Source organism: Mus musculus, chromosome 7 (assembly GCF_000001635.26).
Source record: "Mus musculus strain C57BL/6J chromosome 7, GRCm38.p6 C57BL/6J".
Taxonomy (NCBI): domain Eukaryota; kingdom Metazoa; phylum Chordata; class Mammalia; order Rodentia; family Muridae; genus Mus; species Mus musculus.
Window position 1 is genome coordinate 50,835,805 of NC_000073.6, and position 17,101 is coordinate 50,852,905.

Below are 17,101 nucleotides of genomic sequence, written 5' to 3' on the forward strand. Positions count from 1 at the left end.
AGGTGCATCATCTCTGAATGAACACAGACCTGGAAGTCCTCTACTGTATGTATGTTAGGGGCCTCATATCAGCTGGTGTATGCTGTCTGTTTGGTGGTCCAGTGTTTGAGAGATCTCAGGGATCCAGATTAATCAAGACTGCTGGTCTTCCTACACCTTCTCCTCAGCTTCTTTCAGCCTTTCCTAATTCAATAACAGGGGTCAATTGCTTCTGTCCATTGGTTGGATGCAAATAACTGCATCCGACTCTTTCAGCTGCTTGTTGGGTCTTTCAGAGGGCAGTCATGATAGGTCCCTTTTGTGAGTGCTCCATAGCCTCAGTAATAGTGTCAGACCTTGGGGCCTCTCCCCTTGAGCTGGGTCTCACCTTGGGCCTCTCACTAGATCTTCTTTTCCTCAGGCTCCCCTCCATTTCCATCCTTGTAATTCTTTCAGACAGAAACAATTATGGGTCAGAGGTGTGATTGTAGGATGGCAAACCCATCCCTCACTTGATGTCTGTCTTCCTGCTAGAGGTGGGCTCTATAAGTTCCCTCTCCCTACTGTCAGGCATTTTATCAAAGGTCCTTCCCTGTGAGTCCTGGGAGTCTCTCACCTCCAGGTTTCTGGTGCATTCTGGAAGGTCTCCCCAACCTCCATTTCCTGAGATTGCCTGTTTACTTTCTTTCTGCTGGCCCTCTGGGCTTCTGTATTTTTCCCTCACCCAATATCAGATCAGGTTCTCCTCTACCCACTACTGCCCCCCCCATCCACATTCCCTCCCAGGTCCCTCCCTCCCGCTCTCCCTTCCCAGTTGTGATTGCTTCCTTCTCTCTCCCAAGTGGGACTGAGGTATCACTTGGGCACTTCAACTTGTTGAGCCTTTTGAATTCTGTGGACTGTATCATGTGTATTCTATATGGGTTTCTTTTCTTTTTCTTTTTCTTTTCTTTTTTTCTGCTAATATTCACTTATTTGTGACTGCATATCATGCATGTCCTTTTGGGTCTGAGTTACCTCACTCTGGATGACATTTTCTAGCTCCATCCATTTGCCTGCAAAACTCAGGATGTCCTCATTCTTAATAGCTGAGTAGTATCCATTGTGTAAATGAACCACATTTTCTGTATCCATTCTTCTGTTGTGGGGCATCCAGGTTGTTTCTAGCTTCTGGCTATCACAAATAAGGCCATTATGAACATAGTGGAACAGATGCCCCTGTGGCCTAGTGGGGAATTTTTTGGGTATATTCCCAAGAGTGGTATTGCTGGGTCTTCAGGTTGATCTCTTTCCAATTTTCTGAGGAACCTCCAGATTGATTTCCAGAGTGGTTGTACCAATTTGCAATCCCACCGGCAATGGAAGAGTGTTTCTCTTTCTCCACATCCTCTCCAACATGTGTTGTCCCCTGAGGTTTTGATCTTAGCCATTCTGACTGGTGTAAGGTGGAATCTCAGAGTTGTTTTGATTTGCATTTTTCTGATCACTAAGGAGTTTGAACATTTCTTTATGTGTTTCTCAGCCATCCCTCAGTTGTGAATTCTCTGTTTAAGTCTATACCCCACTTTTTGATTTTGTTGTTTGGTTTTTTGGTGATTAACTTCTTGAGTTCTTTATATGTTTTGTATATTAACCCTCTATCGGATGTGGGATTAATGACGATTTTTTTCTCAGTCAGTAGGTTGCAGATTTGTCTTATTGACTATGTCCTTTGCCTTACAGAAGTTTTCCAGTATTATGAGGTCCCATTTATCTTGATCTTAGAGCATGAGCCATTGGAGTTCTGTTTAGAAAATTTCCCCTTGTGCCAATGAGTTCAAGGCTCTTTCCCACTTTCTCTTCTTTAGATTCAGTGTATCTGGTTTTATGTTGAGGTCTTTGATCCACTTGGACTTGAGCTTTATACAAGGTGACAAATATGGGTCTATTTTCATTCTTCTAATACAGACAGCCAGTTAGATCAGCACCATTTATTGAAGATGCTTTCTTTTTTCCATTGTATATTTTTGGCATTTTTGTCAAAGATTAAGTGACAGTAAGTGTGTGGTTTTATTTCTGGGTCTTCAATTCTATTCCATTGATCAACATGTCTGTCTCTGTACCAATATCATACAGTTTTTATCACTATTGTTCTGTAGTAAAACTTGATATCAGGGATGGTGATTACCCAGCTGTTCTTTTATTCTTAAGAACTGATTTTGCTATTCTGTTTTTTGGGGGTTTTTTTGTTTTGTTTTTGTTTTTGTTTTTTGTTTTTTGTTTTTGTTTTGTTTGTTTGTTTGTTTGTTTGTTTGTTTTTTGCCTTTGCAGATGAATTTGAGAATTGCTCTTTCCATGTCTTTGAAGAATTGTGTTGGGATTTTGATGGGGATTGAATTGAATCTATAGATGCCTTTGGGTAGGATGGCCATTTTTACTATGTTAATTCTGCCAATCCATGAGCATGGGAGATCTCTCCGTTTTCTGAGATCTTCTTCAATTTCTTTCTTGAAAGAATTTAAATTATTGTCATACAGGTCAAGGCCCATACCTAAATATAATAAAAGCAATTTACTGCAAACCAATAGCCAATATCAAATTAAATGGAGACATACTTAAAGCAATCCCACTGAAATTGGAGACAAGACAAGTATGCCCACTCTTCCCATATCTATTCAATATAGTAGTTGAAGTGTTAGCTAGAACAATAAGACATCAAAAAGAGGTCCAGGGGATACAAATTGGTAAAGATGATATAAAGGTATCACTATTTGCAGATGATATGGTAGTATTCATAAGCAACTCCAAAAATCTACCAGAGAACTTCTCCATCTGATAAACAACTTCAGCAAAGTGGCTGGATATAAAATTAACTCAAATAAATCAGTAGCCTTCCTTTATACAAATGATAAACAGGCTGAGAAAGAAATTTGGGAAACAATTCCCTTCACAATAGCCACAAATAGTATAAAATACCTTGGGGTAACTCTAACCAAACAAGTGAAAGACCTGTACACTAGTAATATTTTTATGTCCTTTACCTTCTGTATAAATTGCAAGACAATCCTTCTAAGCCACTTTGTACCATTCTGTGTCTAAGCCTTTTGATTGACACAGGAAAGAAAGGAAATAATCCCTCATCTGGCAGCATGCTTCAAAGAATGATCTATCAGATCAGGGATTAGTTTGATTTCAACCTGGCTGGTTCCCCTGCATGTGTTTCCATTAAAGATTACTTTGATGCAGATGTAATACACACAAGAAAAACACGCCTTCTTTGTCTGACACTTGCTTGTAAATACCCAAGAAGGGACCAGAATTATTTCACTAAATGTTGAGTGTGCAAGGAGATTGCTGAACTATCTTGTTTGTTTTTATTGTTACTGGTTTTCATTTAGGAAATGGTCTTCCTGTGCATCCCAGTCCGTCATAATGAACGTAGTAGTCCCCCTGCCTCAGTCTCCCAACTGTTGAGACTATATACATGAATCATTTTCAAGTAAACCAAAATCTTGGAAGTTCATTAATTGTCCCAACCATGGATTCTTTCTTTTATTTACATCTGGATTTTATGTCTTGTTATAAGTCTTCTAATTGACTTGTACGCTAAGTCCCACAGAGCTGAAAATAACCATATAATCTTGGAAATGGACAAGACCTTGGAAAGAATTATGTATAGTTAACTCTTTATTTTTCTCTAAAGAAAGCAGTTCACCAAAAGGCAAATGTTTCTTCAACACTTGATTCCAGCCAAGAGGCTGAGAAACGATTCCAAGGATTCCTGTCCATGCGGCTCAACCACATTCAAGTAGAACACTTGTTCATGCACTTCTTAGTAGACAAAGGTTCTCGAGAACATTTTGTGACAGACACACAGATAAGAGGTAGATGGGTCTTAGCAAGCTGAGTGAGTACGGAGAAGAGAAGAAAGAATGTGAAATCATGAAGCATAATGCAGTGTAAAACTGGAATTCAGGAAAGAATATTCTTTGCCCTGAAAAGTGAAACTTTGGTAAAAATCCTAGATAGTACAATGACTGTCATGATGAACTTTCTGTGGCTGGGTGTTGGGTATGTGTTAGGCTGTTTTTATAACAAAAAACAACTTTCCTTCCACTCATGAGCAGATATATTAAAACACATAAATCTAACACATTTGGCATTGATACTGTAGCTTTCTGGAAGTGTTAAAATTATTTTCAGATAGGAAGTATTTAAATGTTAATAGATTTTTTCTATTCATCCTATTCACTGGTTAGAATTTTATTGATTTTAATCAAATTTCATCACTGTGTACAGAGGTCAGAATTGTCCACAGCAGACAATAGTGAACTGGGTATCTTAGATTGCTCTCTGTCCTTACCAACTCTTGCTTTCCTACCTCCATCTGCAGTAAAATACCCAGATCTGCATATTCTGTAAATAAACATAGTTAACAATCATGGCTAGTTCATAGAGTATCAGAAATGTGTTCCCATCATTTACCCATAGTGCAAGGTTTGTAGATAAAAGGTCACAGATAACTTGAAGTTTTGACATTCCTGGATCTTGTTGGCTGGTAGACAAACCAAAACTCATGAGTTTGTGTAAGACTTTGGGATTCTGGCCGAATAACTTTTCCAACAAGAGGAAAGAATGTGCTGCCTGTGTAGTAAGAGATCTGGAGTCAAGTGCAGACTGAATTTAAATTTAGGAGATGAGAGAGCAGGAAGAGATGAACTCTAAGTGATAAGGAATATAGCAGGAAAAGGATCAGGAAGACCAGTGGAAGCTCAGCATCTGTAAGTGATGTTTGCAGGATGGTGCTCTCTGATGTTTAACCAAATTACCAAACTACCTGACATACATTTGCATCTGCATTTTGCACAGGATAACTGAACCTCAGAGTTAAATGTCTTCCAGGGTCATACAACAAGTAAATTTCAGAGTGGGGCTGAGGCAAGGGTCTCACTTTTCTTAGGTTGCCTGGAACTTTCTCAAAGTAAGCTTTTCCTGAGAATGCAAGCTCCCCTCCGTGGGAGGAAGAAGATAGACAAGAGTTAGGATTTTAGGAAAGATGAAAATTTGAAAATAAGAGATACTTACATCTTTACCTATAAGACTATATATATTTCCCTTTCTCATTGCATCTCTTTCCCTAAGTAGTAACTTGATAATTTATATATATGGTGAATTAAATAATTAGATATAGACTCTTAGCAACTGAGAATGAATGAATGATAAGGTGAGAGGATGGTTAAGGGATTACTAAACCTCGGGAAGTCTATGAAAGCTCTCTGATCAAATTTTCATACCAATGTTTCAATATTTGCTAAGTCTAAGGGGTGATTTTGCAATAAGCTGTCAGGAGGTGGCTCAAAACCTGGCCTAGGAAGACAAGTTCCCTGGAAGCTTGCACTCATGCAGAAGACAACAGTAATGAATAATTAGAGTATTCTAGTTGTTGACACCAAGAATTAAGATCAGGATCAACAAACTACATGGAGGGATAACTAGTCCAGATCATATTGGTTCCTTTAATGAAAGAGTCTTTTCTTTTTTTTTTTTTTTTTTTTTTTTTTTTGGGGGGAGGAAAGGGTTTATTCGGCTTACACTTCCATACTGCTGTTCATCACCAAAGGAAGTCAGGACTGGAACTCAAGCAGGTCAGGAAGCAGGAGCTGATGCAGAGCCATGGAGGGATGTTCTTTACTGGCTTGCTTCCCCTGGCTTGCTCAGCCTGCTCGAAAGAGTCTTTTCAAGAGGGCTAAGGCAGAGACCGAAAAGATGACCCTGGACAAACATTGAAATCTTCCAATGACATGCAATATGGCCAATAATGAAGGCATGCCCCGTTTTTTCTCCTCTTGCTTGCGACATGCTCTGTGACAGTTAGGTGATCTGAGTCTCTTACTATGCTTGGTGATACCTTCCAATGTGTTATGTATGTCAGCCTCATTCTTAATAGTATGTGCTCTAAGGCAGAGCTTCCAGCTAAATGTGGAAAAGCAGAATATAAGCTCACATAGCTAGGAAGCCTTATTCTAGTCCTGAAGTTAACTGTGCAGCTTAATGGCTTGTAAGCCCTTTGCTTTGCAAGATGTAGGAGCCCCTGTTTTTCTCTGCATTTTATCAGAATTATTCTGCTGATGTGCACTATATGTTCCTTTTCCCATTATCTTTCTGCCATCATAAAAAGAGGTAGTACCATTGTAGCTGTGGGGAGGCCCCTGTGCTCTATCCTATCTATTACTAATAACCCCCCCTAGCTCTGTTCTCATTTCTGAGCCACTCATGTTTTCCAAGTCAGAACCCACACAGCTGGATGTTAAAACTCCGGGTTAAATGTCCTTTTCTGACACATCACCTGTTTTGAATCTGATATGCTGCAAAAGTCATTCAAGATGGAGAAATACGAGATAATCAAAAAGTTCATTTTCTTGGCCCACTACTCACCTTTGGGAAAGGGGTTTGTTTTGCGTTCTGAGATCAACCTGTAGCAGCTTCAGCTCCTCAGGCAAGCACTGATACAGTTTGTTTTTTTTTTTTTTTTTTATGGCATTAAGATTCCTGCAAAGCCATTTTTTTTTCCTCTCGGCGGAGTAGGGAAATTGTTTGGGGCTAAGTTGGGAATGGTTTGATTGCCTCTGATATAAACATCTCTGAAGTATATTTTTTCCATGGCCAAGTAACCTCACAACCTCAAATCAAGGAAGGAATCAGACAGACTGTGTGCAGCTAGACTTCTCTTAAAGTGAAATTGAGTATGGTAATCACAGCTTTCAGAATTTGTGAAAATACCAATGTAAGAAAATTAGCTCTAATGCAAGTTTAGCCATGAAATCTTATTGAGAAAAGTCTTATTCAAGTATGGAGCATTTAAATAATAAACATATAAGGGGAAACACAAAGAAATCACAGAAAACTAGTATTTACAATGAGTAAAACAGGGCTGCTGTAATGACTCTGGATTTGAGCATGAAATGCTTTGGTTGATTTCTGTGCATTGTCTCTTGTCAGACTGTGAGCTTGTCTGATGATTTGCAGAAGTCTCTTGGGAGAGTATCTTTGCACTTGCTCAACAGAGAACAACAATTGCAATATGTAAATAGGGTGTCTCTTCCTTTTGGATGCCTTGGGATATGTGTAATAGATTAAGTTGGCTTTGTGCAGAGCAAACAGGTCTGTTACCAAGAATATGAATAATGTCAGTTTCCATAATTGCTAACATCTGGCTTTCCACAAATCTGTTAAATTTCATGGAAGTAGAATTAGGTTTCTGTGTCATAAGTAAAGCAATTACATGCAACTCTGTAGGCAACACAGCTCTGTATTGACTTTGAAGTCCTTCCCTTCTGTAGTGAACATTTGGGTTTTACACTTTGTTTTTATTATGGACAGGAGGTTTGCTTGCCATTGTGTTCTTTTTTTGTGAAGGGAAAGGGTTGCTAATGTCTTTGCCATTTTGTAAACTTGAAATAGCCAAATACTAAGCTATCATTTCAGGAGTGGGAATTAACATTTTAGGGTGGGAATTAACTGCCAATTTTGAGAATATTTTAGAGAGAGCAAAACTTGGTAATGATTTGGTGGAAATTACATTTTTAGACAGTTCCTAGATAGGTTTATTAAGTGGTCCCCTTGGCCTCTTTCCTAAAAAAATGATAGAAAAATGAAGTTGTTTTGGGGGACCATGAGATTTTCCTTCCTGTTTCACTGTGACTACCTTTTTATGTTTCTTCTATTTTACATTAGAATCAAGGATATCTCAGACTATGAATTAGTAAGAAAAAATTTTCCTTGAGGGCAAACTATTGGTTAGTCCTTGTGCTTGCTGAACACTCTAAAAACAAAATTTCATCAATATAAAGAATATATTTTTGTAAATTTCATGAATTTATATGAATTTATGTATTACATGAAGTTATATAAATAGATTGTCTAAGATGTTTTCTGCCATCTGGGGCACTGGGAAGAGTGAGCAATAAAGTGCCAGTTCTGCCCTCACTGCCCATAGTGATGTACACATCAACTGATGGCCGCTGGGGGCGAGAGAGTCAGTTTTCTCCTTTGAATGTGCCTCCAGGAGATAGATGGTCCTACACCCGGGCACTGACTGCCAGAACCCAGTGGATTCAGTAGGTTTAAAAAAGAGAATACATGAAGTTGGAAGGGAAAATGTTTCAGAGCGATGGGAAGAGTTTGTAAGAAGTGGGGATTTAATTTAATCAAAATATAGTGTATTCTCACTTGAAATAAAAGATGAATTTAAAATAATACTATAACTCAGAATAGGTTATAAAGATAGTGTTTCTCTATTTCCCTTTTACAGAGGAGGATAAATAAAACTGAAGACATTTTAAAAATGTCAGATGGAAACCTATTACTATAGAAGTTGCCTACAATATATTCAGCACATATTTAAAGAGTTAAAAATGGAGTGGCCCTGTCATGGGGCAAAATGTTTAAGAGACATCACAGAATAGCAAATGAAAAGTTCAGTGCCAGGAATGACCTCTTTTGGGTTGTTGGCAAGTGAAGCCCCATAGCCCCTCAAACATAACATGCTATTACCAGGGATATTAGATACCCTTCAGAAGTTGATGGTAAAATTCCTATTGCTGAAGACAGCATATATTGACCCATACAACACACAAAAAGTAAAGCTGCTACTCACCTAAAATCTTCATCCTTGCTAGCGAGATGTCCTAAGGTAGAAGGTGCTACTGGAGGAATAAAGTACTATATTATTCTTGCACAGCTATGAATGTGAACCCTGGAATCTAAAACTGTGTCCTGCATGACAAGACATGCCCACTGGTGAGATAGTGGTGCAAATATTATTTGATGAACCAACCACTTTCTTCTTGGAATTAAAGGCTGTTTCAGAAAAATAAAACTCATATCTAATATTGATACTAGAGCCAAGAACATATGCATAGCCAAGTCAGAGGCTCCAGGGGTTATTACTCTGCTAACAAGACATGATATTAAACCAACTCCTAATGACTTATTGCTGTAACCATTGATTACTGCATTTGTCAACCTTCATCAAAAAAAGTCCTCTTTTTATATACAGTAATTACCACAGAGACCCCCAAATGGGGCAAAGTGTAGAGAATTACAGACTGCAAAATGTTTATATGTCATATCTCCTCCTCCTAGGAGTCCACTATCATCATAATGAGGGTTGAAAAGAATAAGACATTGCTGCAAATTAGCATCATATTTGGAGATTATCAACAGTGTTTTAAATATACATACTTATTATATCAAGGAATAAACATTGCATTTTCATTATATTATCTATAATTTGGTTTTCATATGAGTCAAGACTTGTTACAACTTTGTTATACTGTTTGTATAACAGTAAAGGAGCTCCAGTGTAGAGAAGACGCCCATGGGCATATGCTCTTACAGGCGAAGTGACTGCTTTATTGAAAGCACTGAATTGGAAGGAAAATAGGATTCCAACTTGGATCTACTAACTATTTTGACTCAGTGGGTGACTTTGCTTGGGAATAGTTAGAGGGAGACTGAGAAGACAAAGGGGGGTGGCGTCCTAGAAAGGATCATCACACTACATAATGTGCAAATGGCCTTGCTTAAAAATGTCATAAAACATGCTTCAAAGCTGAGAAAGTCCTTGCTGTGCTGAGTTAGAATCCAGGTATCAAATTTTTCATCCTTTCCATGGCTTCCATTCATTGTTTATTAACTAAATGGCTTCCCTGAGACTTCAGTTGGTAGAACAAAAAGAGAAAGTAAATCTTAGAAGCAAATAGGTTCTAGAAATGATTGCTATGTAAGCTTAATGGTGGAAGCTTACAATTGCAGATACTCTGTAGGGCTATATCAGAGGATTTCATACTCAAGGTTAGCCTGGGCTCCTGAACAGGCAAGGCCAGCATGGGGAATGTCAGGAGACACTGCCTCAAAATAAGAAGCATAAAGAGGTCTGGGGATAGAGCTCATCCAGAGCTCATGTACCTGTGTAGCATGCACAAGACTGCAGGTTCAACCCCCTAGTGTCACAAAAAAAATATATATATAGCATCGAAACTACTTAATGTCTTCTTGTATTGTTGCCATGAATCCGTTTTATAGCAATATGGTCCCTGCAGTCGGGAAGAGAACATAGGTCACAGATTTCCCATTATTTTCAAGTCATAATTGCTTCAAAACTCTAACACACTTGGGATAATTGCATCATTTTACACTCAGAATGTCAACTAAAAGTACTCCAGGGATCTATGTAAGATATAATGTTTGAAAATTAATCTTAGAGTCTAGAGTGTAAGTTGTGGAAAGTAAATAGAAACCACAAAAGCAGTGCAGTACTCTTTAGCTCTTGAGTTGGCATAGGATTACAGAATCCTCTAGAAGCACTCCCCACTGTAGTATGTGCTAGTTACAAACCTACCTACACCTTGCTTTCCCTGCTTTAAAAACTGAAGCTCACTTCTTTCTTGGGATCACTATAGCATAACTAATTCTTGAAAAACAAGAGCTGTCAGGATATTCATCATCTTTATGTGTATAAACACACACACACAGTAAAATTGCTGCTGTTATGGCTTTAAAATTGTAGTGTAATATTTCCAAAATATGATTTTAAATATATATATATATATATATATATATATATATATAATTTTCCATCTCCTAACTCTTCCTAGATCATTCCCATCTTTTATCCACCAAACTTTGTTTTTTTTCTCTTTCAAAAAAAAAAAACTCCACAGATCAAAACTTAAAGAAAAAAAAAAAAACACAAAAGACCAATATGAAAAAATACCAAATAAAATGAAACAAAAATCCACAAAAGTATCATAACTGTTTTATGTTATGATACTGTTTTGTATTTCTTTAAGTCACTCATCCCCTTTGGCTCTTACAACATTTCTGACTCTTCTTCCCCAGAGCTTCCTGGTCCCTGAAGGGAGGGGTTTGATGAAGATATCCCATTATGTACTGGGTATTCCAAAATCTATCCAACTACTCCTGAGCTCGATACCTGTCCCAGGGTATGGTTGATATACCTAGTAGATTCACTCTATTGTAGAAAGCTGGCTTTTTTTTCCCCCTCTTTCAGCAGCTATGAATTACAGAGAGCTTCTTGATTAGGGATGGGCCTCTGTCCACTTCCCCTTCTCAGTGCTGGTACCAAGTCTGACTTGAACCTCTGCAGGTCTTGTACATTATGCCATAGTCTCTATGAGTTCATCTGTGAGATATGAGTGCATCTGTTTTGCTGTGTCTAGAAACCACACGTTTCTTGGAGTAATCCATCCCCTCTGGCTCTTACAATCCTTTCGATTCCTCTTCCCCAGAGCTCCCTGATCCCTAAAGGGAGGAGTTTAATGAAGATACCCTGAAGATATCCCATTAAGGACTGGAAGGACTGGGTACTCTCTGCACACTGTCTAATTGTGAGCCTCTGTGTTAACTTCCAGCAAGGAAAAAAAAAGTTTCCCTGAGGAGGGTTTATTATTTAATCCTAATGAAGTACAACTTCACACAGATATTAGGATGGGATTCAGATGAGATGACATTATTCTAACATTCTGCCTCCTACAAGATTCCTGTCTAACGATCAATGGGCCTTGTCAATGGGTCTCCAAGTCATGCATTCTGTTTCATCAGCTTTGTGACAGCAGTATCTTGCATGCTCTTTTGTGTTACTTTTAATATCAGTCACATCTGTTGTGCCAATAGCCTTGTACATAATGGAATTTCATCATCTGAATGGTATTTATAGACATGGCTAGAGATTAACCAAGGGAGTAGAAGATTCTGACAGACACAAGACAAGTGCCTTCCAATAAAGCTTAAATGCATATAGAAAGAAAGGCCAAGTACAATTTTCTTGATATGACACCAGCACCAATGAGCAGAAGTTGCTGGCTAAGATATTTGATCTAAATGTAATGAATACGTTTCTTTTAAAGTAGCCATTTACAGGCAAAACTGGCTGCCTTTCAAGCTTGGCTGTCAGGAAAGGGCTCAAGAGAGACTAGGCAGGAGTGTGTTTAAGACTTAGAGGTCACTCAAGTTTGAACTGTCAGGTAGAGTGACTGGATTTGTCTGATTTCCCTATTAGGCTGTCAGTGAACACAATATTCAATATGCTTGCCTTCATCAGCATCCAAGCCATATTCTGGAGCCTTGATTTTTTTTTTTTTTTTTTGTGAGACCTTTTTTTTTTTTTTTTTTTTTTTTTTTGTCCACTAGGATGCTAAGTATTTTAATATTAAATAAGACACCAAGAATCATGCAACCTCTTCTTTCATAAAAAGCCCTGGCATCAGGATCTGGGGCAGACTGGCTGAGTCACAGTTGCTCTAATTACCCACTTGTTTCTGCTCAGTGGCTTGTGCACACACAATTCTTTTCTATGAGAGCTAAGCTTCAAAGAATATATTCTGTAATTGATGAGTTAACAAAATTCATGGCCACTCTAAGAGACTAGAGGTGAAAGTGGATATTTTAACTAGTTGGGCAGCTATAAATTTGATCTCACAGAAGCTTCAGGCTGCTTGGCACTGGGCACTTACACTCCATAAGCCTTAGTACCGTGATTCTCCTCCACAGAGCCTTGTAGAGTAAATGAGCAAATGCAGATGAAAAAGGACCCAACAACAGGTAAATCTGAGTTAGTGCTGCTCAATGGTACTGTGTATTGTTGTTTCCTGAGTTTACTTGCCTGGGTTTTGAAGTTCCATGCTTTATTTATTGCAGATATTGATGAATGTGCCTTAAGAACTCACACTTGTTGGAATGACTCTGCCTGCATCAACTTAGCAGGAGGATTTGACTGCCTGTGTCCCTCTGGGCCCTCCTGCTCTGGTGACTGTCCCCACGAAGGGGGGCTGAAGCATAATGGGCAGGTGTGGATTCTGAGAGAAGACAGGTGTTCAGTCTGTTCCTGTAAGGTAAGCTGACTGGATACAATGAAGGGTATATTCTTCCTCTCCGCCCACCATGGGCTTCTTTCTGCCCTTGTGTTCATGAGTCCCTAACTTTTCAAAAGGGTCTATGTATTCTAGCCTACAATATAGCTAACTGATGATGCTTGACTAGGCAATTGTATTTGGATTCACTCTTCTCTTTGTGGCCAGCTGATTGCAACCTTGAGAAGAGGCTGCCTATCAGGAGAAGCTGGGAAGAACAGTCAAGGTTGCTTCTTGAACTGAGAGCCACAGTACTTTCTTTGTTGGTCAAGTGAGAATTTTCAGGAACCTACATTTCTACACTTATTCAAGCTTGCTAGCTTAGAAATCTCTATCTAAAATTGTCATTTGCAAGGACTCTGCTTCACTGGCTCATTGCTTGTGGGGATATCATCAAGAAAAGCCAGGCTCACAGATCATTCCTTTAGTGGTCAGACATGAATGGATGGACAAATGGTGAGGGTAGCATTGTGGTTCCCTTGTCACCAATTGAGGGAGTATCTCTTAATCTAAATCCTCAGAAAACAAGGAAACAACACTTCTCTAATAGTGTAGTGGTTCCTTTGTAACCAATGTCTTTGTCTTTCTCAGTGCTAAGTCTCAGGTCTCTTAGGCTGAGTCCCAAGAAAGCAAATTGCTTGCTGATGGAAACACAATTCTGTAGCATTGTTGTGTTACTTATTGCTTTGCACAATGGACCTGTTAAGTGTTTGATTTCTTCATGCTTTGTTTCTTCTTTTGTTGATTTTGCCATTTTATTTTCATCTGTCCTTATGTTGCCGTAGTTTGGGGGCTTAAATGATGGAATGAGATTATTTAATCTTGGGCTTTAAAGGCGTATAAAACAAGAAACATTATTTGCTTAGTAGCTCCTTTGGAAGCCAAGTCTCCTAATAAATCCTGTGTTACTCAGAAATAGAGCAGGATTGAGCCTGAGAAACCCATGTGCACTGACATCTGGCCACACTCAACAGAACCCAGGGGTCTACTTGGAAGAGATAGTTCACCAGGTCCTAAACCCATGGCACATGTTTCCTCCCTTTCCACTTAAACCTAGTTCCATAACCCAAATTTACAAGTATTTTCCCATTTATTAAGCACCATATACTAGGCCATATTCCAAATAAATCATAAGTATAAGACAGCATCATATTACATGTGCGCACCGCTCTGAACAATGAAGAAACTAGCTGTGGGAACCAAGTAAGCCATCCTCTTCATCAAGGTACCCACTTACAGATTATCTGGGCCTTTGGTCTGCACTGTCCCAAAGCTAACTCTTCCCCCACAGACTGGTGTATTAGAAGCCAGTGAGGCCAGCTGTCCTTCCAATTTCAGAGAGCTCAGAGACTCAGCTTAGAAATATAGGACATGGATAGGACATTATCGGCAGCCATGTGAATGCTATCAAATGTAGTACTGAACCAGGTGGTTTTACACCGTATAATATATTCAAATATTTTTCTATCAGTGAGAATTGCCCTGCTTTTAAAAATCTAGAATTAATTTAAACACAATTCGTATTAATTGTGCATGGTTGAACTTTCATTATAAAGTTATGTGGAAACACTGAAGTGCTGAGCAGAAGAGTGAGAATTCAGCTTTGATATCTCAATGGAACTGGGATCACCATCTTAGCTAGACAGGGGTCAGGCTCTTGGTACAGCCCACAGAACAAAATGAGGAGGACAGCCTGCTGAGATGGGCCTGTTCTCACTCACACTTGTTTCCAGTGTGATTGCACTCTCTGAATAAGCCTTTATAATCATATTAATAGTTGTATTAATGAAGCCACCTTTGGCATTCCCATTATCAAACATGAATTTTCTTGACGGGTTTGCTCAGTAATTCAAAGCTAACTGGAACATTGTCATTGTTCTGAAACCTAATAGAAGCTAAGAGGGGCCTCAATGGCATTGTCACATAATTGATGAGATGTGAAATTGCTTTATTCTACACTAACCCTGAAGGCTATCCACTCATTTCTATTCATTCTCTTAACTAGTAGGTAGGGTTGAATCTCATGGAAAGAAATATAGTAATCTGTGAAAATAATTTCTCATTTTGCTTGATTCTGGTTTGCCATGTGGTTCCTAATGCTTAGACCTTCAGCACCTAGGAAGTGAAATAGATTAGTAATGAAATGAAGCTAACGGGGCTTGGGGATACAGAGTGTATGGTAAAGTGCTTGCCTGGTACATGTGTGTCTCTAGGTTCAATTCCCAGCACTAAAACAAGAAAGATGACATGTTATACAAAACTATTGTGAAATATTATTTTAGTGAAAGTGATTGGAATTGTGATATAAGCCAGTATGCCAAGGACTTCTTGTTGGAAGATTCCTATGATCTGTACTCATTAGTGGTAGGCTATGTAAAATATCTTGTTTAATTCACCTGATCACCTCTAGATTCCCCCCACCTCTTGCTCTTTCTGTGTCTTTGTGTATATTTTTGTATATCTCACTCTCTACAATTACACATATTTACATACTTATAGAAAGTCTGTGTTTTTATAAAATTAATGTATATGTGTGCACATACAAGTATCTGTGTGTATTTAATCTCAGAACAGTTCTCTTTTATCATTTTTATAGTAGAGACAATATATAAAATTTGAGTAAAGGCCCCTTTCCATACTCTTCAGTAATTACAAGACAAAAGTAGCCAGCATCTCCCTTCCACTCTCTGTAAGAAATGTAGTTCTTTTTAAGGGTTTCCACTTTAGCTTCCATCGAACTTACCTTTTCATCCATTCTTATGGAAGAAGTAGACTACCACCTCTTAGGTAGGTCCATTGCGTTTGCAGATATCCATAACTATGAAGCTGCATATTCATGGGAGATGACAGATACAGTGTCTGATAAAAGCTGTGACTGGCAAGAGAGGTGAGGTGGATCTAATAGGATGATATGCAACATGCATCAGAAAACACACATATGCCCAATCAACAAGCCACGGGAAGAAGGGGCAGGGATTAATGAGGTTTTTGTCTTCATTAAGCTCACTATCAGTCAACACTGTGACATAAGCAAAATAAGAAGGCAAAGCAGACTGCATTAGAGAAAACACACTGAAAGTTAAAACCATGGCGAAACAAACCCATGTCACTCCTTGTTTCTCAAGACTTATATGCAGTTACCTGACTTGAGAAATGAAGGCATAAATTTCTACTTCATGAATCATTATATTAACATGTAATATAGGTAAATGATTGATATAATTTTCTAGAAGATAGCTAATAAAGATGTTGAAGATCATGCTCAATAGTCAAAGATTGAAGGAGGTAGCCAACTAAGTTTCTTTGTAGTGAAAAATTACAAATAATGGGAACAGATTGAGGAGTCAGAAATGTTTTTCCCAGAAGGAGTAATTTGGTGAACACTTACAAATTAGCTTCTAAGAAATGTTATAAAAGAATACAAGGGCTATGGTTTCAAAGAATAGTAACTAAAATCAGCAAAGAGATAACAAGACTAAGACACACAGACATGTGCCCCGAATAGCTTCATGGTGTGAGCTCCCAAGAATGGATAGCCTCAAGTATAGTCTTTGTAACTTTTAGCCTTAGCTGTTACAGTATGGGTAGACTTTATGTCCTTTAGATTATCTTCTACCCCTAAGGTTTAATTTTAAAAATACTCAAAAACATAACTGTAGGGAGATAATGGGAGCTAGGTCAGTTATTCTTCTAAAGGACTCAAGCTCAGTTTCTAGCACCAACATAAGGTAGTTTACCACCACCTGAGGCTTCCACTCCAGAGGATCCAGTGACCACTGTGATCTCTATAGGAACACACACACACACACACACACACACACACACACACACACACACACAATTATTCTTTAAGAAAGGTAAATCTTTAACAAAAATAACTGTATCCATAAATGTAGCCAAAGTCCTTACACTTTAGCTTCCCCATCAACAGAAATATGACACTGGTTTGATAAATAGATAATAGACATGCTATAAGCACTCAGTCTTAATGTCCAGTGATATTGACCTCCAGTGCCTTATAACTGAGTTTCCAAGACTAATACTCCTGAAATTGGAATGTGTCTATCATTTGATGAACTGTTTCATGGAGGAAGGTGACAACTGGTCATAAGCTCTGCAAATAAGCAACGTAAAGACTTGTGGAAGCAAAATCTTTTGAAACTCTCAGGCTCAATTATAGGCTTAGAGATGATGCTGTACTGTGTGATCTC

At 38.5% G+C, this 17,101-nt stretch overlaps 1 protein-coding gene across 1 annotated transcript in view; it reads left to right on the plus strand.

The window, feature by feature from the left end:
* Nell1 (NEL-like 1) overlaps nucleotides 1-17,101 on the plus strand; it is an 887,940-nt gene that overhangs the window by 860,455 nt on the left and 10,384 nt on the right. The window contains exon 17 of the mRNA NM_001037906.2: nucleotides 12,679-12,872. Within this exon, the coding sequence (NP_001032995.1) occupies nucleotides 12,679-12,872 (194 nt within the window). The remainder of the gene's footprint in view (nucleotides 1-12,678; nucleotides 12,873-17,101) is intronic.